This window comes from Toxotes jaculatrix, chromosome 16, assembly GCF_017976425.1.
Source record: "Toxotes jaculatrix isolate fToxJac2 chromosome 16, fToxJac2.pri, whole genome shotgun sequence".
Lineage (NCBI taxonomy): Eukaryota > Metazoa > Chordata > Actinopteri > Toxotidae > Toxotes > Toxotes jaculatrix.
This window is the reverse complement of record NC_054409.1, coordinates 22,295,291-22,314,035: the sequence shown is the minus strand read 5'-3', so window position 1 is coordinate 22,314,035 and position 18,745 is coordinate 22,295,291. Positions and strand designations below refer to the sequence as shown.

The 18,745-nt window shown below is 41.1% G+C and overlaps 1 protein-coding gene across 1 annotated transcript in view; it reads right to left on the bottom strand.

Annotated features, from left to right (window-relative positions):
• The window catches only part of LOC121195426 (netrin receptor UNC5D-like), a 131,347-nt gene that overhangs the window by 40,403 nt on the left and 72,199 nt on the right, over positions 1 to 18,745 (bottom strand). Inside the window, exon 2 of the mRNA XM_041058883.1 lies at positions 8,405 to 8,611. Within this exon, the coding sequence (XP_040914817.1) occupies positions 8,405 to 8,611 (207 nt within the window). The remainder of the gene's footprint in view (positions 1 to 8,404; positions 8,612 to 18,745) is intronic.

Below are 18,745 nucleotides of genomic sequence, written 5' to 3'. Positions count from 1 at the left end.
CTAAAGCCAGGGCACACATACATTAATGACAAATCCTGATGCCTGTAAAGCCAGGAACTACGCTTGCCCAGCATCATAAAATCCACTTGGGATGAGTAAAACACTCAGAACAGTATATTTATTACTCACTCGTGCACTCAACACAGGTTTACACTGTACCTCAAACACACGTGCATACCCACAGGAAAACTAGCAACCAACACAAGCGCTGCTCAGAGCCGATTCTGAAAATGTGTGGGAAAATGGACTCATACATCCAAACTGATAAGATACAGTAAATACATTTCCATTTACTTACTCAGATTCCAGCTCTGACTCAACAGATGTGAACTGCAGCAACAAGCCTCCCACTGGTTGACTGTTACATACTGCTCCCCTCTGCTCTCCCTTTCAGCCTCTGTTATTGTTTTCAAAGAAAAACACCAGTGACAAGCCGCTGATCGAGCTTACAGCAGTCTAAACCCTAACAACAGAAAACTTTGCAAAAACTTAAGCTGTGACTGAGAAAGGTAATTATGAGGTGAAAATGTACCAAAGTAAAACTGCTTCAGGTGTTCACCAGCATCACTGACTTCACTCCATCAAACCTGCTCGAGCCTTTTAATGATCCAGGACCTTTGATGAGCCTGCAGTAATTACCCACCATAAGTAGGGCTTATGGTGATTAAAAAATAAAAAATAAAAACATTCACGTTAAAACACTGAATTTTTTTCATAATTCAATGAATACCAAATTTGTCGATTTTATTTTTTTTTACGATAAATTGAAGGATTAAGCATTCCTTCGCTCGCTGAGAAAGTTCTCAGACTTCTTAAGCCAAAAGAAACTCATCAGATTATCTGAAGAAATGCATCATCGTGAAGCTGAAAACAGGGCTGCTCTTCTTGGTTTAAGAAAAGTTGATATTTTGGATATGTCTGGACAGGACTGAGACAAAATGTTTACTATGTGAATTGTGAACTGAAAGAGGCAATTGCTGCACACATGCATACGACAGCAGGAGGTAAGGAGCGCATGCATTATGAATAATGTGTCCAGAATGCGATCAGATCCCTTTTTTCTATTGATCCTACTGATACTTACTCAAAACAAGACTTCAGTGGTGCTGATGCTGTAGGTATCAATCTGCCGAACCGCAAACATCTCTTGCCTTATCATTAATGTAACAGTTGCAACACTTTTTGAGTTTCAGCGATTGAGACTTTTGGACTGAGACTGAAGAATCTGCCTCCTCCTTCGCCCCTGGAGTTTGAGTTTCATCGAGAAGACAACCAGGGAGGAGCAAGATGATGATGTTTGTACTCCCACAGATTAGGAAACAGTTGCGTGGATATACAGACAGGTGCTGTAATACTAAAAAAGTTTTTTCTTCTATTGTTTTGGACAGTGGTCGACTTGCACTTGGCTACTGCAGTTGTCCATTTCAATTTTATGTCTTGACTGTGTGCAGCTGTAGAGGAAGTATGATGCTCTACTGTTTTGTCATCTTACATAGCAAGCCATTTTTGATATGAGGGAAACATTTGTCAAAGCATCCCTGTTTTGCTAGTCCACCAACTGTCTGATTTTCATGGCAGCGCAAATACCACCACAAGCTTTTCATGCCCAGTGCTGCATGTTTGGCACAAAGGTGCGAGGAGAGGCACAAACAGATGGCAGTTTCATTCAAGAGACGCAGCACAAAGCAAAGTGTTGGTATTTTGGTGTAAACTGATTCATACTGTAGACAAGCTGAGAATAGACATCGGAGAACTGTGTTTGTTTTGGTGCAGGCTCACTCAGCTGATAATCTGGTGACTCTGTGATGAGTTCATTTTAAATCCTTGGGAGAAAATGTGCAACAACTGCAGGAATTAACGGGCGATACAACTATCTGTCATCCACAGGTGCTTTACACTGAAAATATGAAAGCTTTCTCCTTCAGTTACTTTGATCAAACCCCTAAAACCATTTGAAGGCAGAGGGACAGATGTATGTGATAAATCTGTAGCCTCCAACTTTAAAAGTAGCACACTGGGCAGAGCCATTGCACACAGTGATTCACTGTGTTTACATTGATTAAATCATGTGCAAACAGCAGCAGGTTGCTGCAGAATAACAGACTTATGCACACATCAGACTGGTCAGTTAGAGCTTTGTCATTCCGCCAATTCATGTGACAGTCTGTCAACACAAAGGACACAAAAAGTTCACAGTGAAAAACACTGTGCAACAATCACAAGTTCGCTCGGTTCTCCTTGCCTCTCTGTCTCTGTCTTCCTTTCTTTCCCTCATCCATAAACACTGAATTACCAGCAGGCAATATTCCCGTGCGTCATGGCCGCCTTTCTTTTCCTGTCTGGTAAAAGTGGAATCTCATTTTTAAATCTTGAAATGTATTTTTAGCTGTGATGTGACGTGATACAGCAGAGTAAAAATGTAGTTTTTCTTTGATCCAATCATTTCATATAAAAGACTTAAAACATTACTTTCTATTATGTATTTCTATAATTATACCACAAATGTTATTGAAGCCTTCAACAGAGTTATAGGTACAGGCAAAATATAGTAGATTAGTGAAAAATATCACATATTCGATATTATAAGAAACATGGCATAACTGTAGCTCTGCACATTCAGGAGCTTCACAATTCGTCTTTAAAGGCTGCACCATCTGCCTTTGGCTGCAGATTTGTTGTGCCTTATTATATTCACGTCAACAAACTCTGCATCATTCAAACAACATTATTTTCCCACTTGGAGAAACTCTCTCCTCTCCCTTTAGTGAGCTATTTTCAAAATGCCACTCTGATTGCCACAGCTGTTCAAAAGGTATGAGGCCAGTAATGAGACTTGCTGAGACGTTTAATGTCTATCAGCACAGTCCTCTGTCTCGCAGCCAGAAAATCAGTCAGTTTAGTTCCTACCTCAGAGTTTCTTGATCTTGATTAACCCATCAAAAGCTTCTTCTGCTTCTTGTTCACCACACAACGCCCTCAACTGCGTCTCTCAGGAGTCTTTGCTTTTTTTTTTTTAAATAATGGCCACATAACCTGTGCATTTAAGGGGAAAGTTTATTTCTCAAAGGGACTGTCTGTCTTCTTTTGAAAACCTTCAGTTCTCTTGTACTCTCATGTGGTTGTACACCATGAAAATCTGTAAACTGTCTATAGGAAACATGCTTCCAAACCATTTTACTCAAATACAAGAAAAAAGTATTAAACAATGAGACAAAACATCAAATAATCTCAAACAAAGTGAGAGCAGCTGTTTTGTTTTCCAACATTTAGAGTCCTGTTCTATCTCATGAAACAATTCTTTATTGATAGATGCAATATATTTCAGGTTGACAGCGCACCATTGCTCAGTTAATGGTTTGAATTGCACAACAATGTTAATATTCATGATAACCGCATAATGATAACAAATGGGCGTTCATTAGAGATTCTACAGCCTACACTATATCCTGCAGTGATACATGACAACAGTCTGGTTTACATCTTCAGAAAAGAAATGGTAGCATTTACTCTTTGTGCTGTTCACCTGTGTACAATGTGCAAACTGAGAAGATGACTGTAAAATAGTCATACAGAGGTATCTGAAAAAAAAAAAAAAAAAAAAACCCAAAAATGAGTCTCCTGTGTCTGGGCAGAAACGTGTTTGTCTTTTTTTCAAACCACTAACCTTCATCCTGAGAACACAGTATCTTACTTCCAGTATAGGAAAAACATAAACCACAGGAAAAGACAATTCTTCCAACATCTGACACTTCTGTATTTGCTGCTGTCTCAGTGAAGTGGCGAGAGTTACGTTACATGCACAGTGGATTTCTGCTCTAAATAAATGTGGTCTACCCAGAACAAGCAGCTGTCAAGTCCATAATGTTGCCTTTACGATGCAACGAAACATTTTTAAAGTATCTGTATTACACATAATATGGATTAAAATGAATAGGAGTCAGGAATTTTGTGCATTTACTGACTGTGCACTTATTTCCTTGAGTTCTTTATTTACAGTCTTCCACACTGTACGTCTCTTCTGTCGGGCAGCTTGTATGTTCGGAAATGAAGTACTTCTGACATTTTCAGAAAGAACTCTCATTTTCTTCAGTGTTAAGATTTAAGAAGTCACAAGACAAATACAGCTCACACCTGCTCATTGTCACAGAAAGTCGAGCTGTCGGGATTAGCTCGCGCAGAAGATGAGTTGCAGATATGAAATATTTAGCCGTTACATGGTGTTAAAAATATCTTTTTTCTCTGCTATACGTCTGACAGATTGAGAAACACAATAGAAATAGAACTTACTGTATGTTGTGCCAGTTTTTCTCATGCTTATGGCAACAGTAGTTGAAGCTATTCAGAGGCTGTAATGGATATTTTCTTTGTCTACATTTCTTTTCCTTGTCTGCCACTCCCGGAAGGCACATCGAAGCTAAGACTGAATCTGAGAAAAACAACACAACACAAAGTCGAAATATGTTTTCCTAGCTGAGTTAGCTGCCTCTGGACATACACGGTCTCTGTCCTCTGCCTCAAACCCCCTGGTCAAACAGTGTTAGGGCATGTGTTGTTGAGTCTCTCTCTGCATTTAATTCACAGCTTACTGCTTTAATAGCTACAGCCCCCCGCTCGCCGCTGAACCCAGGGGCCATTCTTCCACCTGAGTCAGACTATAATAGCTTATACTGTGATACAGCTGTTCAGCTGCCTCCTACAGATGAAGCTGGATAGACAGCCAGAGGTGTCTCAGCTGAGGCGAGATGTTCATTTTCTCAACATGTAGCATGTCAGCACCTCTGCCTGTGCAGCAACATAGACACAGTTAGTGACAGATACTGTTTAGAGACACTCACTAAATCCCTGGTCAGGTTCTGAGAAATCCTCTCTATCCCACACCTGTGAATACTAAAGCATGCCCGAGCAGCAAAGCCACACATCAACATGCAGGTCACCCTTCTAGGGGTTTCAACCAGAGCACACAATATGATGATACAGGTGGATGCATTTGAGCTTAGAAAAAGAAAAAGAAGTTGTCAAATCATCCAATAAAAGTGAGTGTCGTGCAATAAATAAACACTCTGCACTCAAGTTAGTGGCTCTGTAAGGCCCTGCTTAGTGGTGCTTTGTGCTAAATGGTCAACGTCAGCATGCTAACATACTTACGAGTGAGACATAAAAAATAATTAAGGTTTATCCACTGGGGAACCATGAACGTCTGGATAAAATTTCACAGCAATCCATCCCGTGATTATGGAGATATTTCAAGCTGGACAGACCGGCCAGACCAGCTGACTGATGTTGGCATCCTGAGAGCTGTGCTGGAAAAAAAAAAGCTGAATCTAGACAGGAAGCTGGCCTTCTGACAACTGAATATAAATGTGTGAATACTGAAGACATATATGTATATAATTGAGTGTTACGCTGGTGTCTGAGAAAAACAAACAAACGGGTTTTTCTAAAATGTGACACCACACTGGTAGTGAAATGCTAAACTGCGTGTTGAAGCAGCAGTCATCATTTTTCTCTTCTAACATGTAGAAATAATGAAGGGGTTTTCCGTTTGGCAAACAAGCTTTTATGAAAAAGGATAAAATATTGCAATTAGAAAAGAAGATCACATTTTTTTTTTTTTTTTTTTTTACACATTACTAAAGTTTTAACACAATTTCACTAAAATGCACTAGAGTGTTTTGCATTAGTCTTGTTTCACAAAGCCATAAAATAACAGCCAGTGTTGCTACTGGCTGTTATATTTTCCATTTTAGCTTTAAAAGCCATTACAATTTACATGAACAAAACAAATGAATACGTAATGGAGTAACATCTGAAAGCAAAAGCCGTCAACATGCTCATTTTATGTTGGATTGAAAGGAGGGATGTGGTATCTCTTGTTTGAGCCTAAAAAAAAAATGTTAAGCAATGATAGTTTCAGCGTTAGAAGTTACATGTATTTACCACTTTCAGAGGAAAGCTGTTGGATCGTGAAGGCGCATCCAAGTGTGGGCTGTAAGAGATGGCCAGGTCTAGTGTTCTTAAAAATTAACCGATATTGGCATTAATGTGGGCACATTTTGTTCTGTGTCTGTACTCATCATCCATTAAAGTAGCTGTAACGGTTTCTAGATATTTTATGTCATGTCAGAAGGCCTCTTCGCCATGCTTACTTTGTCGTTAATCTTCTTTGTATGTCAAAGCACTAAACCGCTGGATTCCTCTTCAGCTTGCTCCCTCCTGAGTCTGATTATAAAGTTTTGTTTACACCGAGATGATCAGGGACGAGACAAAATATCCTCTTAATGAATCCTGAACCCTCAAGAGAAGTTTTGACAGCAGAGCAACTATTGTGCCGTGATATTAGACAGCCATGATTGCAAGATTTATGGGACTTTACCCTAAGCCTCCCTATTTAGCCTTCATAAGCAGTTACACATTTAATAAATGGTTTATAACACACTATAGCTGACAACATAGTAAAAGATGGTTGTAATAATATATAAAAAAAAGAAAAAAGCTTGTAGTCAAACCAGAATTAGCTATATGATGATCATCAGGACGAAAACACAGCAAACTACTAAGCTAAGGTAATGGAACGGACTGCGGTCATTCTAAATACGCAGTGGCTCAGAAACGGTTGAGATTAATAAACCTGCAATAACCAGTTAAGGTAAAAAAAAACTGCCATCGTGGTTAAAAGAAGTGTTGCTAATAAATGGAACAATGCATAAAACAGATAAACTGTATTACTGGCAGAAGGATCAAGTCATAAGTTGTTACACGCAGTTTCTAAAAGTCTCTCCACCGACAGCAGGACTATTTTTTTCTGCCTTCATTAAATCCAAACTTTGCTAGTCTATCTGTAACTCCCTCACCGCAGGTTTGAGGACTGGTGCTATAGCAACAGTCTGCAGTGTTGACAGACAGGAAACAGCCCTCAGAAAAGCAGACACAATAACTTACTGAGAACTTCTACAATAACGGTACTTTCGTGTGCATACATTCTTGTATGGGAAAAACAACCACCTTGGCTAATGTGTCCTTTTCGGTGCTGATGTTTTGGGGACAGAGCTTGTAGTTACGAGGACACGTTCTGACACAGTTCAGGCCTGGTCAGAGCTCTCTACTTTATGAAATAGAAGCCCAGGTGGATTTTTAAGATGCTCTCCTTCTCGGCTTTTATTCTCACTCCCTCACTTCTTTCCCTTCTGTCCCTCTCCTGCCTCTCGTCTGTCCCTGTGGAAACAGATATGAATGGTGATAAGGAGCCAGATGGGAGCAGAGCTATGAATCCAGAATAGAGGCAGTAAAAATTTAGGAGGTCCATTCTCCGGGGGGGAGATATTGATTGGTGCTGTGTGTTAAGTGAAGCATCAACACCGTTGCACTAATAGCTGCCAAGGCAGACTCATAAATATTTTGCCTTTATCTCGACCTCTTTCAGCAAGTTAGAATCCGATCAGATGATGGTCATCTGACGCTCAGTGCAGACCGAGGCCTAATTATTGCTGCAGTAAATATTTTTATGTTTTTTTCTACAAGAAATCAGTGAAGATTTTTCAGCACCCACATCATGGTCATCTAAGAAGGACTGAATCGAAGGAAACTGGACTTGGTTGTAGATACCTGAAGGCGTTACACCTCTCCAACCTTGGACACAGTCTATCGACTGTCAATAACAGCCTGCAGCACTAAAAAAAACCCCCGTAACATCAGTGGCCTTGACAATGACCCCACAGAGGTTAAATACTTGGAACTCCCCACCAGTCAGTGCGAGCTGAGGAAGCTTCTTGGATGAGAGGAGCTTGAGAAGCATCCGTTTTAATTACAGTACATGTACATTTTAGGGGAATAAAAGAAAGTATAATTCAGTTTTTGCATTATTTCTATTCAATTTGCTGTATAAACATAAGTGAATTGTGGAGATATCAATACCCTACATTGTGAGATTATGCAATAAAAACGGGGCTTTAGACAAACAGAAAAGGAAAATACCTGTGGTTCGAATGGATTAATTTTGAAGTTAAAACAACAACGACTGCATTTCTGCAAGTTGCATCAGTAAAAGACACCATTTGGAGTTCAAAGTCAAATCTGAAAATTGAACAAGTTGGTGCCTTTCATGGTCTAACAGTTGTCATTTCGGCTTAGATCAAATGTGACACACAGTATGCGCTCAAGAAGTGAGGCAAATATATTTGCTGGGTTGGACATAGCCTTAGGCATTGTCATAAAGCCCCATTTGGAAAGTTCATTCTGAATACTTCAGTTCTAACAGAGTTATGAGTGCTACCCTCATAACTTAAAGTGACAGGGGAAAGACTCGACGGGGAAAGAATTTAGTTTAAACTTCCAGAGTGTATTTGTTTCTATATCATGTGAGTATGCTGCATGTTTGTGTGTCTCTGTATATCGGTGATTGCTGTACCTGTCCCCAGGTCGGTGTGCTCCTGAGACAGGTGCTGGCTCTGGTGGACCCATTCGCCGTTGCACTTGAAGAAGATTTGGAGGGCGGGCCGAGCTTGACACCGGAGCTTGATGGGGTTACTCTTGACGATGTAAGCGTCACCAGGCTCCTCCAGGAAGTGGGGCAGTGTCCCAGACTGGCCATGCTGCAGGGCTTCACCTCGGGCACCTGAGGAACAAGATAAGATTAAAGAGAGACCCTGTATAAAACAAACATGAATACTGGAAAATAGAGAAAAGAAAAACACGATATTTATTGGTGGTTTTGTCTTCAACACAACACAACTAGCTCGATCCTGCCCCTGCTTCCACTAGCCCTCACTCCTCCCACCCCCTGCAAACAGACCCAACTCGTAGCCTTTACTTCTTCCAGAGACGTCTCCCTCAAACAAATCGTTTTGGTGCACAATGTGAGAACTAACACAACAACAGAACATCACCCCTTCCCCACAGTCCACTCTCTGAATTATAATACAATAATTTGTGGAGCCTAGTCTCCCGAGCACCACAGTGTTTAATATTTTAAGTACACAGGGACGTACAGAATGCTACAGGGTATTTTGCAGAAATCTAAGCTACACTTTGTTTTGCAAACCTGGAAAAATTGTTATGATGAAAAAATATCATATTTGTTTAGTTATTAATAATTTATGTCATTAGTGTTTATGTTTGCTACCATATTTTTTCTGTTTTTTTTTTTTTTGAAGGGTGCGGTGTTAAACACCCCTGGGAAATGGGATGCACTGGGTAAGAGTTATCTCAACTGCACTGCTGCCTCAATAGATGTTGTGTATTTTTTCTCTGTACGGTAACAAATTTCAACAGTAGAAATACAGCGTTGTTAGATAGAGAGAAATCCTGATTTTATGAGCTGGCTGAGCAGTGGGGACAGGAGCTGAAACATGTAGGAGTTTTTATCTCTGTGCAATCTCACTATAGTGATGAGCATACATATTTTTTGACAACCAGTGTGTAATCGAGAAGTGAGGCGCTGCATGATAGTGACTTTTAAAAATGTCAACAAACAGAATCCACAGGCGCCCTTTCCCCCGAAACAAAAGAAACAGTAATTAGTATAAATTACAGGAACAACAACTCTCATTGTAATCGAACAAGATAAAGACATCTGAGCGTCAATCAGGCGGATCAACAGCAGTCCCATAAAGACTTCCTTGTTTGTGTTCACTAAAGACAGGTGATTCAAGTGAACAATTAACAGACAACACACCGGCACCACATTATCAGGCATTACTCCCTGCCCCCTCTGCCCCCTCTGCCCGTCTGAGGTGTGTTCCAGTCGGCGCACGTTTTGAGGCCCTGCAAGTGTAATTACACTCTGGCTAATCCTCTAGTTTGCTGGAACCTCTTTCATGCAAGTGTGAAGGGTTTAGTGAGGCAAACTGTCCTGCACCCTCCCTCCCAGATCCCAGCTCCCCAATGCACACTGCATGTTTCTCCACAGTGATGGGTGTACCTCCGAAAAAAACCCCATCAGGATTAGAGAACCCACTCTCTCTTTCTCTCTCCCTCTCTCTAGCTAATCTAATCCTCCTCCCGCTCCTGCCGGATGTCTCCTGATTGAGGGAGATAGATAAAAGACTCTGTGTGATTCTCTGGCTGTGAAAATCACAGCACTTGCTCAGTGTGCGTCTCCCCTTCCGTGCGACACATTCGCATTCTCTTCCTCATTCCTGGAACTGAGGCTGAACAAAGAGACATGCTTTTAATTTCAAAATGAGTAGCCCCAGGCAAGCTTTTCTTGTACAGAGTGCTCCAATTTGTTTTGCGCATGGAGCATTGACATGGTGTGTTTGTGTTTGGATAGATGCAAAACATAGACGTGAGTGCGCATCCAGACAATGATAGATGGGAACATGAATACACAAACACACAGCTGTCAAACAAAGCCACAGCCTTCCACGTAATGACTCATTTGTTAATAGATCAGGTTTTATATTAATGCTTACCAACATGGCAGTTTAATGGCACTGCAACTAATGCCTCAAATGTCAACACCAGCAGCAGTGAGGTTTAGTAAAGCATTACAGGCTTTATTTCAGACCTAGCTGTCCATTTACTTTTCATTTTTTATTTAGCAGGTGGGATAGTATTGCAGCAGACAGATTAGGCAAGACACAGGAAAGGAAGCTCTGGTGTGATTTAACCTCAGGCTGGTGGTGGGACATGCGACTCTAGGGGGGAAACACAAGCACTTAACTGTCTCTGGGAATAGCACAGCATCGTTTTTGCTCCTGAAATTGCTGAATATAGATCACAAAGAGTAACACTGAGCAATGACTATAGGATGCCCCCCCTCCGGCACTGCACCTCGTAGTAGGTGCACACATGGCAATGGGATAACTCACGCTGTTATCACGTGAGAGGCGGCGCAAACGAAGTGGCTGCAAAATGTGCAGGGGTCAGTGGAGCTGCGGGGTTTCTGTTTGCAACCCTAACATTCTCCACTCATTTACATGGTTGTGGCCGATGCAGGACTGTTTCCGGTTCATCAGCACGTTCGAAGGACGTGCCGAAGACCAATATCGCTCCTCAATATGCTTAGCCGCCGTTATTCAGGAGACTGCTGTGCCCTGTGCTTCACAGTTTTCACAGTGATCTACAACCAACGCTTCAGCCCGGCAATAACACATAAGGGGCACAGACACATCTCAGCCCAGTCTGAGAGGAAAACAAGATATCACTGCCAAAGGGCTGAGTGATGGCTCCATCAGCCACCCTCTCTTTCTTTCTCCCTCTCTCTCTCTCTCTTTCTGCCTCCCTGTCTGTCTCACACACAAACAAACTTTTGTCCTAGAAATACAGACAGTCTGCTATTACTGCATCAGCTGTGATACAACCTGTAAGGGAACTCACAGATGTTTTAATTCCCACAAGTACAGCAAACACTCCAACCATTCACATGCAAATTTAAAAGCGATGGGTAAGTGCGGTCTCTAATGTCAGTTCAATGTATTCATAGCTTTTAGTGAAAATCTAAAAGAAATGAAGGGGAAAGAGCCCCTAGCTGACTGGGCTAATTTAGTAAAGCCTTTGGGTGGTAGCACAGGCTACTTCACACAGAGAAAGATGACTGCTGCTCCAGCCCACTCGCAGTGATTTGTAGAGACTGAAGGCAGCAGCCAGGCTTACGTTTGCCAAATTCTCCTCCACATTGGGCACACTGGAACCTCATATCCTGGCAAGCTGCTGTCCCGTTTCCATGTCAAACACCAGCTGATCTGACAGATAACTGACTTCTTGACACACAGATCAATGAGGAACCAGGTCAGAGTCAGGTCCTCAAACCTCTAGCTGGGCACCAACAGGCATGTGTCCTCCTCCTGCTGCTTTTTGTTCTGTATACAGGCAGCCAGAGGAGTGTGCACGTCAACCATCATATCATTAAATTTGCTTAGAGCTCAGACTCCAGATCACAGCCAAGTGCTGGCTGAGTTCATCCAGTGATGCAACAACTCGTGCTTGGATCACAATATTACAAAAACCAAAAAAAAAAAAAAAAAAAAAAGCTGGTGGATCTCACAAGACAACAAGCTGTACAGAGTGTCACACAGATCCACAGTTAGTGAAGAAATAAAGTGCAACCGTTTCTCCGGCACTGTCTTTGAAAGTGAGCTGAGTTTGTTGTCAAGAATCGACAAAGACAATTTAAGTCTAAACATGAAATGTGGTCTCGAACATCATCTAACCTTTTCGCTGTCAGCACCATGAAGTTTTCATCCATCTGCTGATTCCACTCACCAAATAGCAAAAGTGCTCTCAGCGCACTGTAACCCCTACTCACCCTCCACCTGAAGCCTCAACGCAATCCACAAAAGGCAAGAGTCCAGAAAGCCAGTGTAATCCAAGATGACACATCTCACATCCTGTACACACACTCTGAATGGCTCCCATATGGTAAGCAGTTCCACTTCCTGGGAAGCAGAATTGATTGCATCCTCTTTGTTCAAGCGGCTGTTGCCTTCTGAACCTGAACCTCCTGCCTCTGCTGCAATTTACAGGAAGTAATTATAATACATCTTGAACACACAAACCCTCTGCATGACATGGGCAATTGAACACAAGTTCAGCCTGATGGCGTTTTGACAATTTGTGCAAAAACAATTAGTCCTGGGTTAATATAGGTCACTGTTTGTGCAAGACCTGGTTCAAAGCTGCAGCTTCATGTCCCTCGCCTAACAGGTTTGTCAGGTTTCAATATTATTAGAACTGGTTGCTGCAGTTTTGTCAACTGTTTGATCAGTGCATGCTGCAACTTGCATTTTTTCCTCATCATCAGAATTTAATATATGGCACAGAGGGCTAGTCATCAATGCCAGTATCTGCTTATATGTCTATAGTACTATACTGCACTACAGAAGCTACAGGGGCTACTAGATACTGCACCTACAATAGTTGTACAGAGCTGTACAATGTTCCTCCCTGCAAGATCTGACCTGCACTAAAACCCCAGTGGAGGGCAGATCTGGGTAAACAGGTCTGATAATTGGTATTGATACAGTTAAAAGAAACATGAGTTATAATGGATAGAAATAACCTTGTATGCTCAGTAACCACAATACTACCACTCTCTACGCTTTGCTGGTTTCTAACTCAGGTTTACTCTTTTGTGTCCCTTTTGTGTCGGCCATTTCCGTAGCTCTTTGTGAATGGCATTCACTGAACCAGACTGAATTTAAATACCCACTGTCACAAATGGCACATGAGTGATCTCCGATTTCAAGCCTCCAACAGGTGTGAGGCACCAAAAACTAATCTCCCATTAATACTGTAGGTGAATTACCGGCATGAACAGAGAGCAAAAAGGAGACAGTGCTTGTGTCTGTTTGTGTTTGTGTGAAAGAAAGGGAGGGAAAAAAAAGAGTGGAAGAGAATATACTGCTTTAATAAAATGCAGCATTGCCTTAATATGTTATCCAATAATCAGTGGCTTGAAGCCTAAAACATTTTACAGTACATCTCATTTTCAGAACCGCTCTTACATACGAGTGTCTGTCCTTACTATCCTTTAGTATCCAGAAGTGCTGCTGTGTTAAAATATTACCAGCTAAAGGACATATTGCATCCATCTCCAGTTCTATTTTACTGAGATGCTAAACAACCGAAAAAAAAAAAGACTGAACAGAAGCATGAGACAGTTTTTCAACAGCTTTAACTCACTACACAACATTCAGTATTATCGAGGAAGCAGCTGCTTAAGCGTGAATTAATAAACAAATCAGCGAATTAATTATTTGCTTGTTAATTAAGAGTCAGTAACATAATTATTTTGTAATTACTTCACCATGCTGACATTTCAGTAACAGGTTTGAGAAATAAGGTGCATGGTTAGTTGGTGAACGGGAGAAACATTCTGCCGATTTTTATTTGCTGCTATGTGTCTTTGCCTTTGTGTAAACACGGACTTTCAGGCTAATGTGTCTGTGTAAATACATGAATAAATACAGCTTGGCAATGGTCAATGCTGTATTAATTATATATGCCCAGAGTGAGGTGTCTTCATAGGCAGCATTGACGCAGATCCGTGCAGCAGATGGATGGTCGAGATTGAGGATCAGAGGTGAAGCTAGCAGAGGAGATGGGGGTGGAGGGAGACTGGTGAAGCAGATGATAGGTGGGTGTTGAAGATAGTGAGAAGCACTGGGGGAGCATCTGTTCAGATCATCCAAGTGCACGGCAGGAAGACAAAAAAAAAAAAAAAAAGAAATGTTCAGTATTTTCAGGAAATGCTTCTGAACCTGAGAGTCCAAAACAAAAGGCACTTCTTTTTTGGCTCCTCAGCCAACTTTGGCCCCCTGGAGGATCACAACCTTTGCGATGCACAGCCCCCACACCCACTTCCTCTCCATCTGCAGAGTTTTCTGAATGACAGGTACGCCACAGGGGAAACATAGACGGGCAAAGATGGGATTTCTTGATCTCCCAGCGTAACAGCAAATGGGGCAAGAAAGGCGATAACACATGAAAGCCTGATTGTGTTCAGTGTTTTGCAGACACTACCCACAACTGAACCACATCAAAACACATCAGCCTACAGCAAGAGGTGTCCCTCTGACAAGCTGACAGGTAATGAACTGCTCAGCAACCATATGTTATGCACACCAGCTGGAAGCACACGGATGCTGCTCACAAAATTTGACTTCACTGCCTAGTTTTAGTGCAGCGGAGTCGTGATGATATTCCAAAAATTTTGCTAAACTGAATTCAGATTAAATTCGAGGTGGCAACTGGGCAATATCAAGATTTTATACCATTATTTAAAATCACATCCCTGTTTCCCCTTCCGGGTTCTTCTCCTTCTCCCCAGGCAAGTCTCACAGATTCAGTTAGACTGCAGAAATGCCCGGAGCTCTAAATCTACTCTCTAACTTGTAATTTCTCTGTAATGAGTCACACAAGCAATTCATTTCTGCTCTGCCTCTCCGACTCTTAAAAAACAGCATGGCCTCAACAGAAAGAGATGCCAAAGCGCTTTGTTCAAATATTGATGCAAACCTCTCATCTGTCATCTCAGGACACAACAGACATTCACACACACACACCCACACACACCCACTCATATGGTGTGTGTGCCACAACTGAGGCGCTCCCAGGCAAATACAGTTTCCCTTACACACATGCCAGATGTTGTCCAATCAAAACAGGAACAGACAAATGTTGACTCTTTGCTCAGACGACCACATTTTTTTTTTTTTTTTAGACTTCATTTTCCTGTGTTGATTCGATGAAGGTTTACTCAGGACAAATGCATGTTTAAAAAAAAAAAAAAAAAGTATGGTCGTTTTTCTTCTCCACTCAAAGTTACATACTCGCACATGGGAACCGCTCAGTGTGAGCAAAATCTTATCTGCTGGACAGCAGCCCCACTGAAGCAGTGGGAGGTTAGGAGTCTTGTTTAAGGAGGAAGGAAGGGCAAACACTAGTCACACACTTCACCATCAAGATTTATCCTGCATATCTGTGAGGGACAGGGGTTATATTAAGTGTCTATGGGTGTAACACATCAGGATTCTGTTGCTTTATCATTAGGGGAATGGAAATGACACCACAGACTATCAAAGACCAGAAACAGAGTCGATGCCTGATGCTTTGCTCGCCTTTGCAAAGATTTTTTTTTTTTGTTATTTTGGTGTAGTAATTGTGAAGGTACAACAATTTGTACAAAATGGTTGCTTGCAAACGTAACACTGACACTTCTGAGAAAATAGAGAAGACCTGCAGCGGGTGGAATGTCAATACACTCATCTGAGTTGCCCTGTATGTTGCCTGTCTCTCAGGAAACATACAGGATATCTTCTTGGTAGAGGTTGTTGGGGCCATATGCAGAGGATGCTGAGAGGAAGACTATAGAACTTCCATCTCCTGTATATTTTTTATTCTCAGTTAATATTTTCCTTGAAAATAAAGGACAGTGTTCACTGTAAATGGGCACCCAGGGGTGATGCAGTGAAGATGTGCTGTGTGATAAAATAAATCACACATTTTGAAGTTTGCCCAGGTATAAATATTTGTAATGTGAAACAGTTCCAGGAATTTTCAGGTAATTTTGAGCAGAAACTGTGGAATTGATTTTGCTGGTGTTGTTGTCTTAATTCCGTTAGATGTGTAGTGCGTGTCTAAAGGCACCACAGGAATATATTTTGTTGTGAAAACTACCATTTTTTTTTTTTTTTTAGGAAGTAAGTGTGTATTTGAACATGTGCACAAACCAGCACATGTGTGTGTATACAGTCTGTGTGCATGAGTTTGTGTGAGTGTGTGACACCTACAAACACCCAGGTGGTATATGTGTCTTCATAGGTGTTATGACAGCTTGCCAGCCCGGTTTTGGCAGGCAGGAGATAGTGCTTCCCTCAGCTCTCCCAATAATCAAAGAGTAAACATGCTGAAGTAAAAGTGGGTTACCTGGATGTCAAAGTGACAAAAAAAAGTCCCTCATCTCTATCCCATCAACCACTTCTCCATAAGATTTTGCTCATATTCACATTAATATTAGGAGGGGAAACAAACTAATCTAAATAAATGCCACACACATTTGAATATGCCTTTCATATTCAGTGTGTCAAAGAGTTCACTAGAAGACTTTTTCCTCCACCAAAGAAATGAGAAGTGTAAACTAAAAATATGACAAATAAGCTTTAGACTTGTGTATATCAGTACAGAGAGCAGGGATAATCCTAGAAAATCCACTCAGACTTGTGACTGTGCACGGCTAGTGCCAATTTAAACAAAAAAAATACAAACAGCAGCGTCTTGTTATGTGACAGTTCAGCTTCAATATTTTGTTTGCCTAAAATATTTTTCTTAAACTTTGCTTACACTATACTTTGCCAAACAATGAAAGAGACATCACGGTTTTGAGTGCTCCATATGTCAGCGCATCTCTATTAGCGGATGTTTGTTTTGCAGACACTGAGCAGATCTATGCTCAGCAATGGCCACTGAATATATTTACATACAGTTCACCAATTCCATACGGTATTCAAATGACCTACTACGCAGGAGGGATTCACAAGAACTTAAACATCTGTTGTTTGTTACTACAGTAACAGCTTTACAGTTTGTAATTTCATCTCATTGATATCAGCTTCACTGTTTACTGTTCACTTTCCTGCAGTTGTACCAGAGCCAGATTAAACTGCTGCTAATGCAAACTGAACATTTCCTGCAGCTGCTAGTTCACACAAGATGCATTCAATTGGCGAGACCTTGTGAAGGCAATCACAGAACAATGTTTTTGTCACAGAGGTTAGTGCCAACAGCAAATGTTCATCAAAAATGCATCTACAAAACAAGACATTTTCTGCATTTTTTGACAGCGGATCGGTTTTAAATATTGCAGGGAGCGATGTACCAAGAAGCAGCAGCTAACGTGGGCTGTTAGATGAAAAGTTGCAAGCGACAGATGGCACATCACCAACTTCTCCGTAGGATAACATGCTCTTTTACTGTACTATGATGCTGTGTGGAAAACTACTTTTGCAACGTACAGCATTGGCCATTTACTGAAAGATTTCTTTATTCAAACCGAATGAGCTTGTTCGGCTGCCCCCAAAATTCAACTCTGCGTTTCACTCACTCAATCAGGGCAGAAATCTTGAGGATTACAACTTTAAGCTCTCAGCACAGTTAAAAAGCAAAAACAAGATAAATCTCTATGTGATTGTGTGCAGAGGAAAAATAATTTAGGGCGTAATTTAATTTGCAGGATACTCATGCCTCCTCTTTTACAAGGTTAAGTTCTTTGTCTCAGATATTTATTCATACAGGAACACTGCTCCTCAGTGGAGAAGTCTGAACACTCTTAAAGTGGCCAAATAAACCTAACGGCAAACTATTATGAACAATAAAATGTTCCTGCCCATTCTTCTACAGCCCACAGCTCGAGTCTGTTTAATCTTCTGCACCTCTGAGGAGTGGGGGAAACATCTGGCCGCCTCCAGAATATTAGATCATGATAGAGTTTTTTCACTTAGTTTGTCCTTATCGCAAGACCAATCAAGTCACTTTTGAGTGATGACATGTAGATATGGAGTGTCTTTATTAACATGTTATACGCAGCACCATTATTACCTCATCTATCAGCGTTCATTCTCTGCTTTTGCTCTGGTGTCGTTTAGAAAGCAAGCCTCCGTTGACTGACAGTGATAGCAGACAAAAGAAGATAATTGCTTACTTACTCTTTCCCATATAGCCTTTGATCCATTTTGTCTTTTCTGACAGAGAAGAGACAGCGACATAATTAAAGGCATTGTGTGGTGTATACAATCTTGGCTGCAATCACACTGGCAACCTGACAGCTCACTCTAATGTGAGTGTACTTTGTAAGGGGGCTCGATAAATAAGTAAAACCCTAGAAAAAAAAAAAGACTCTCCCACTCTTTTTCTAACATTTTTCCCCCCACTTCTTCCTCAGAAGTTTAACACAGGCCACAAATGAAAGTGGGATTTTATTATTGAATGGATTTATGAATAAATTACAGCCATATGCGGGAAAAGGTTTAGAGCACCCAACTTTATTTTAAACAGTGCTGTTTTGTCATTTTATTAAATGTATGGCAGGGGGAAATGAGATTCAATTAAAAAAAAAAAAAGTTAATATCCTGCAAATGACTAGGCGCACGGCTTCTGCATTAATATCATTAATCATCTGTCATTATGTACAAGGTTGATTATGGAGGATGATAGTCTTCTGCTGTTGACTGCATGTCACTGGTTTCATTTTGTTTAGCTCAAAATCAGGTTTTACAGAGAATTGTTCAACTTTGAAAGTGGCCAAAGCAGC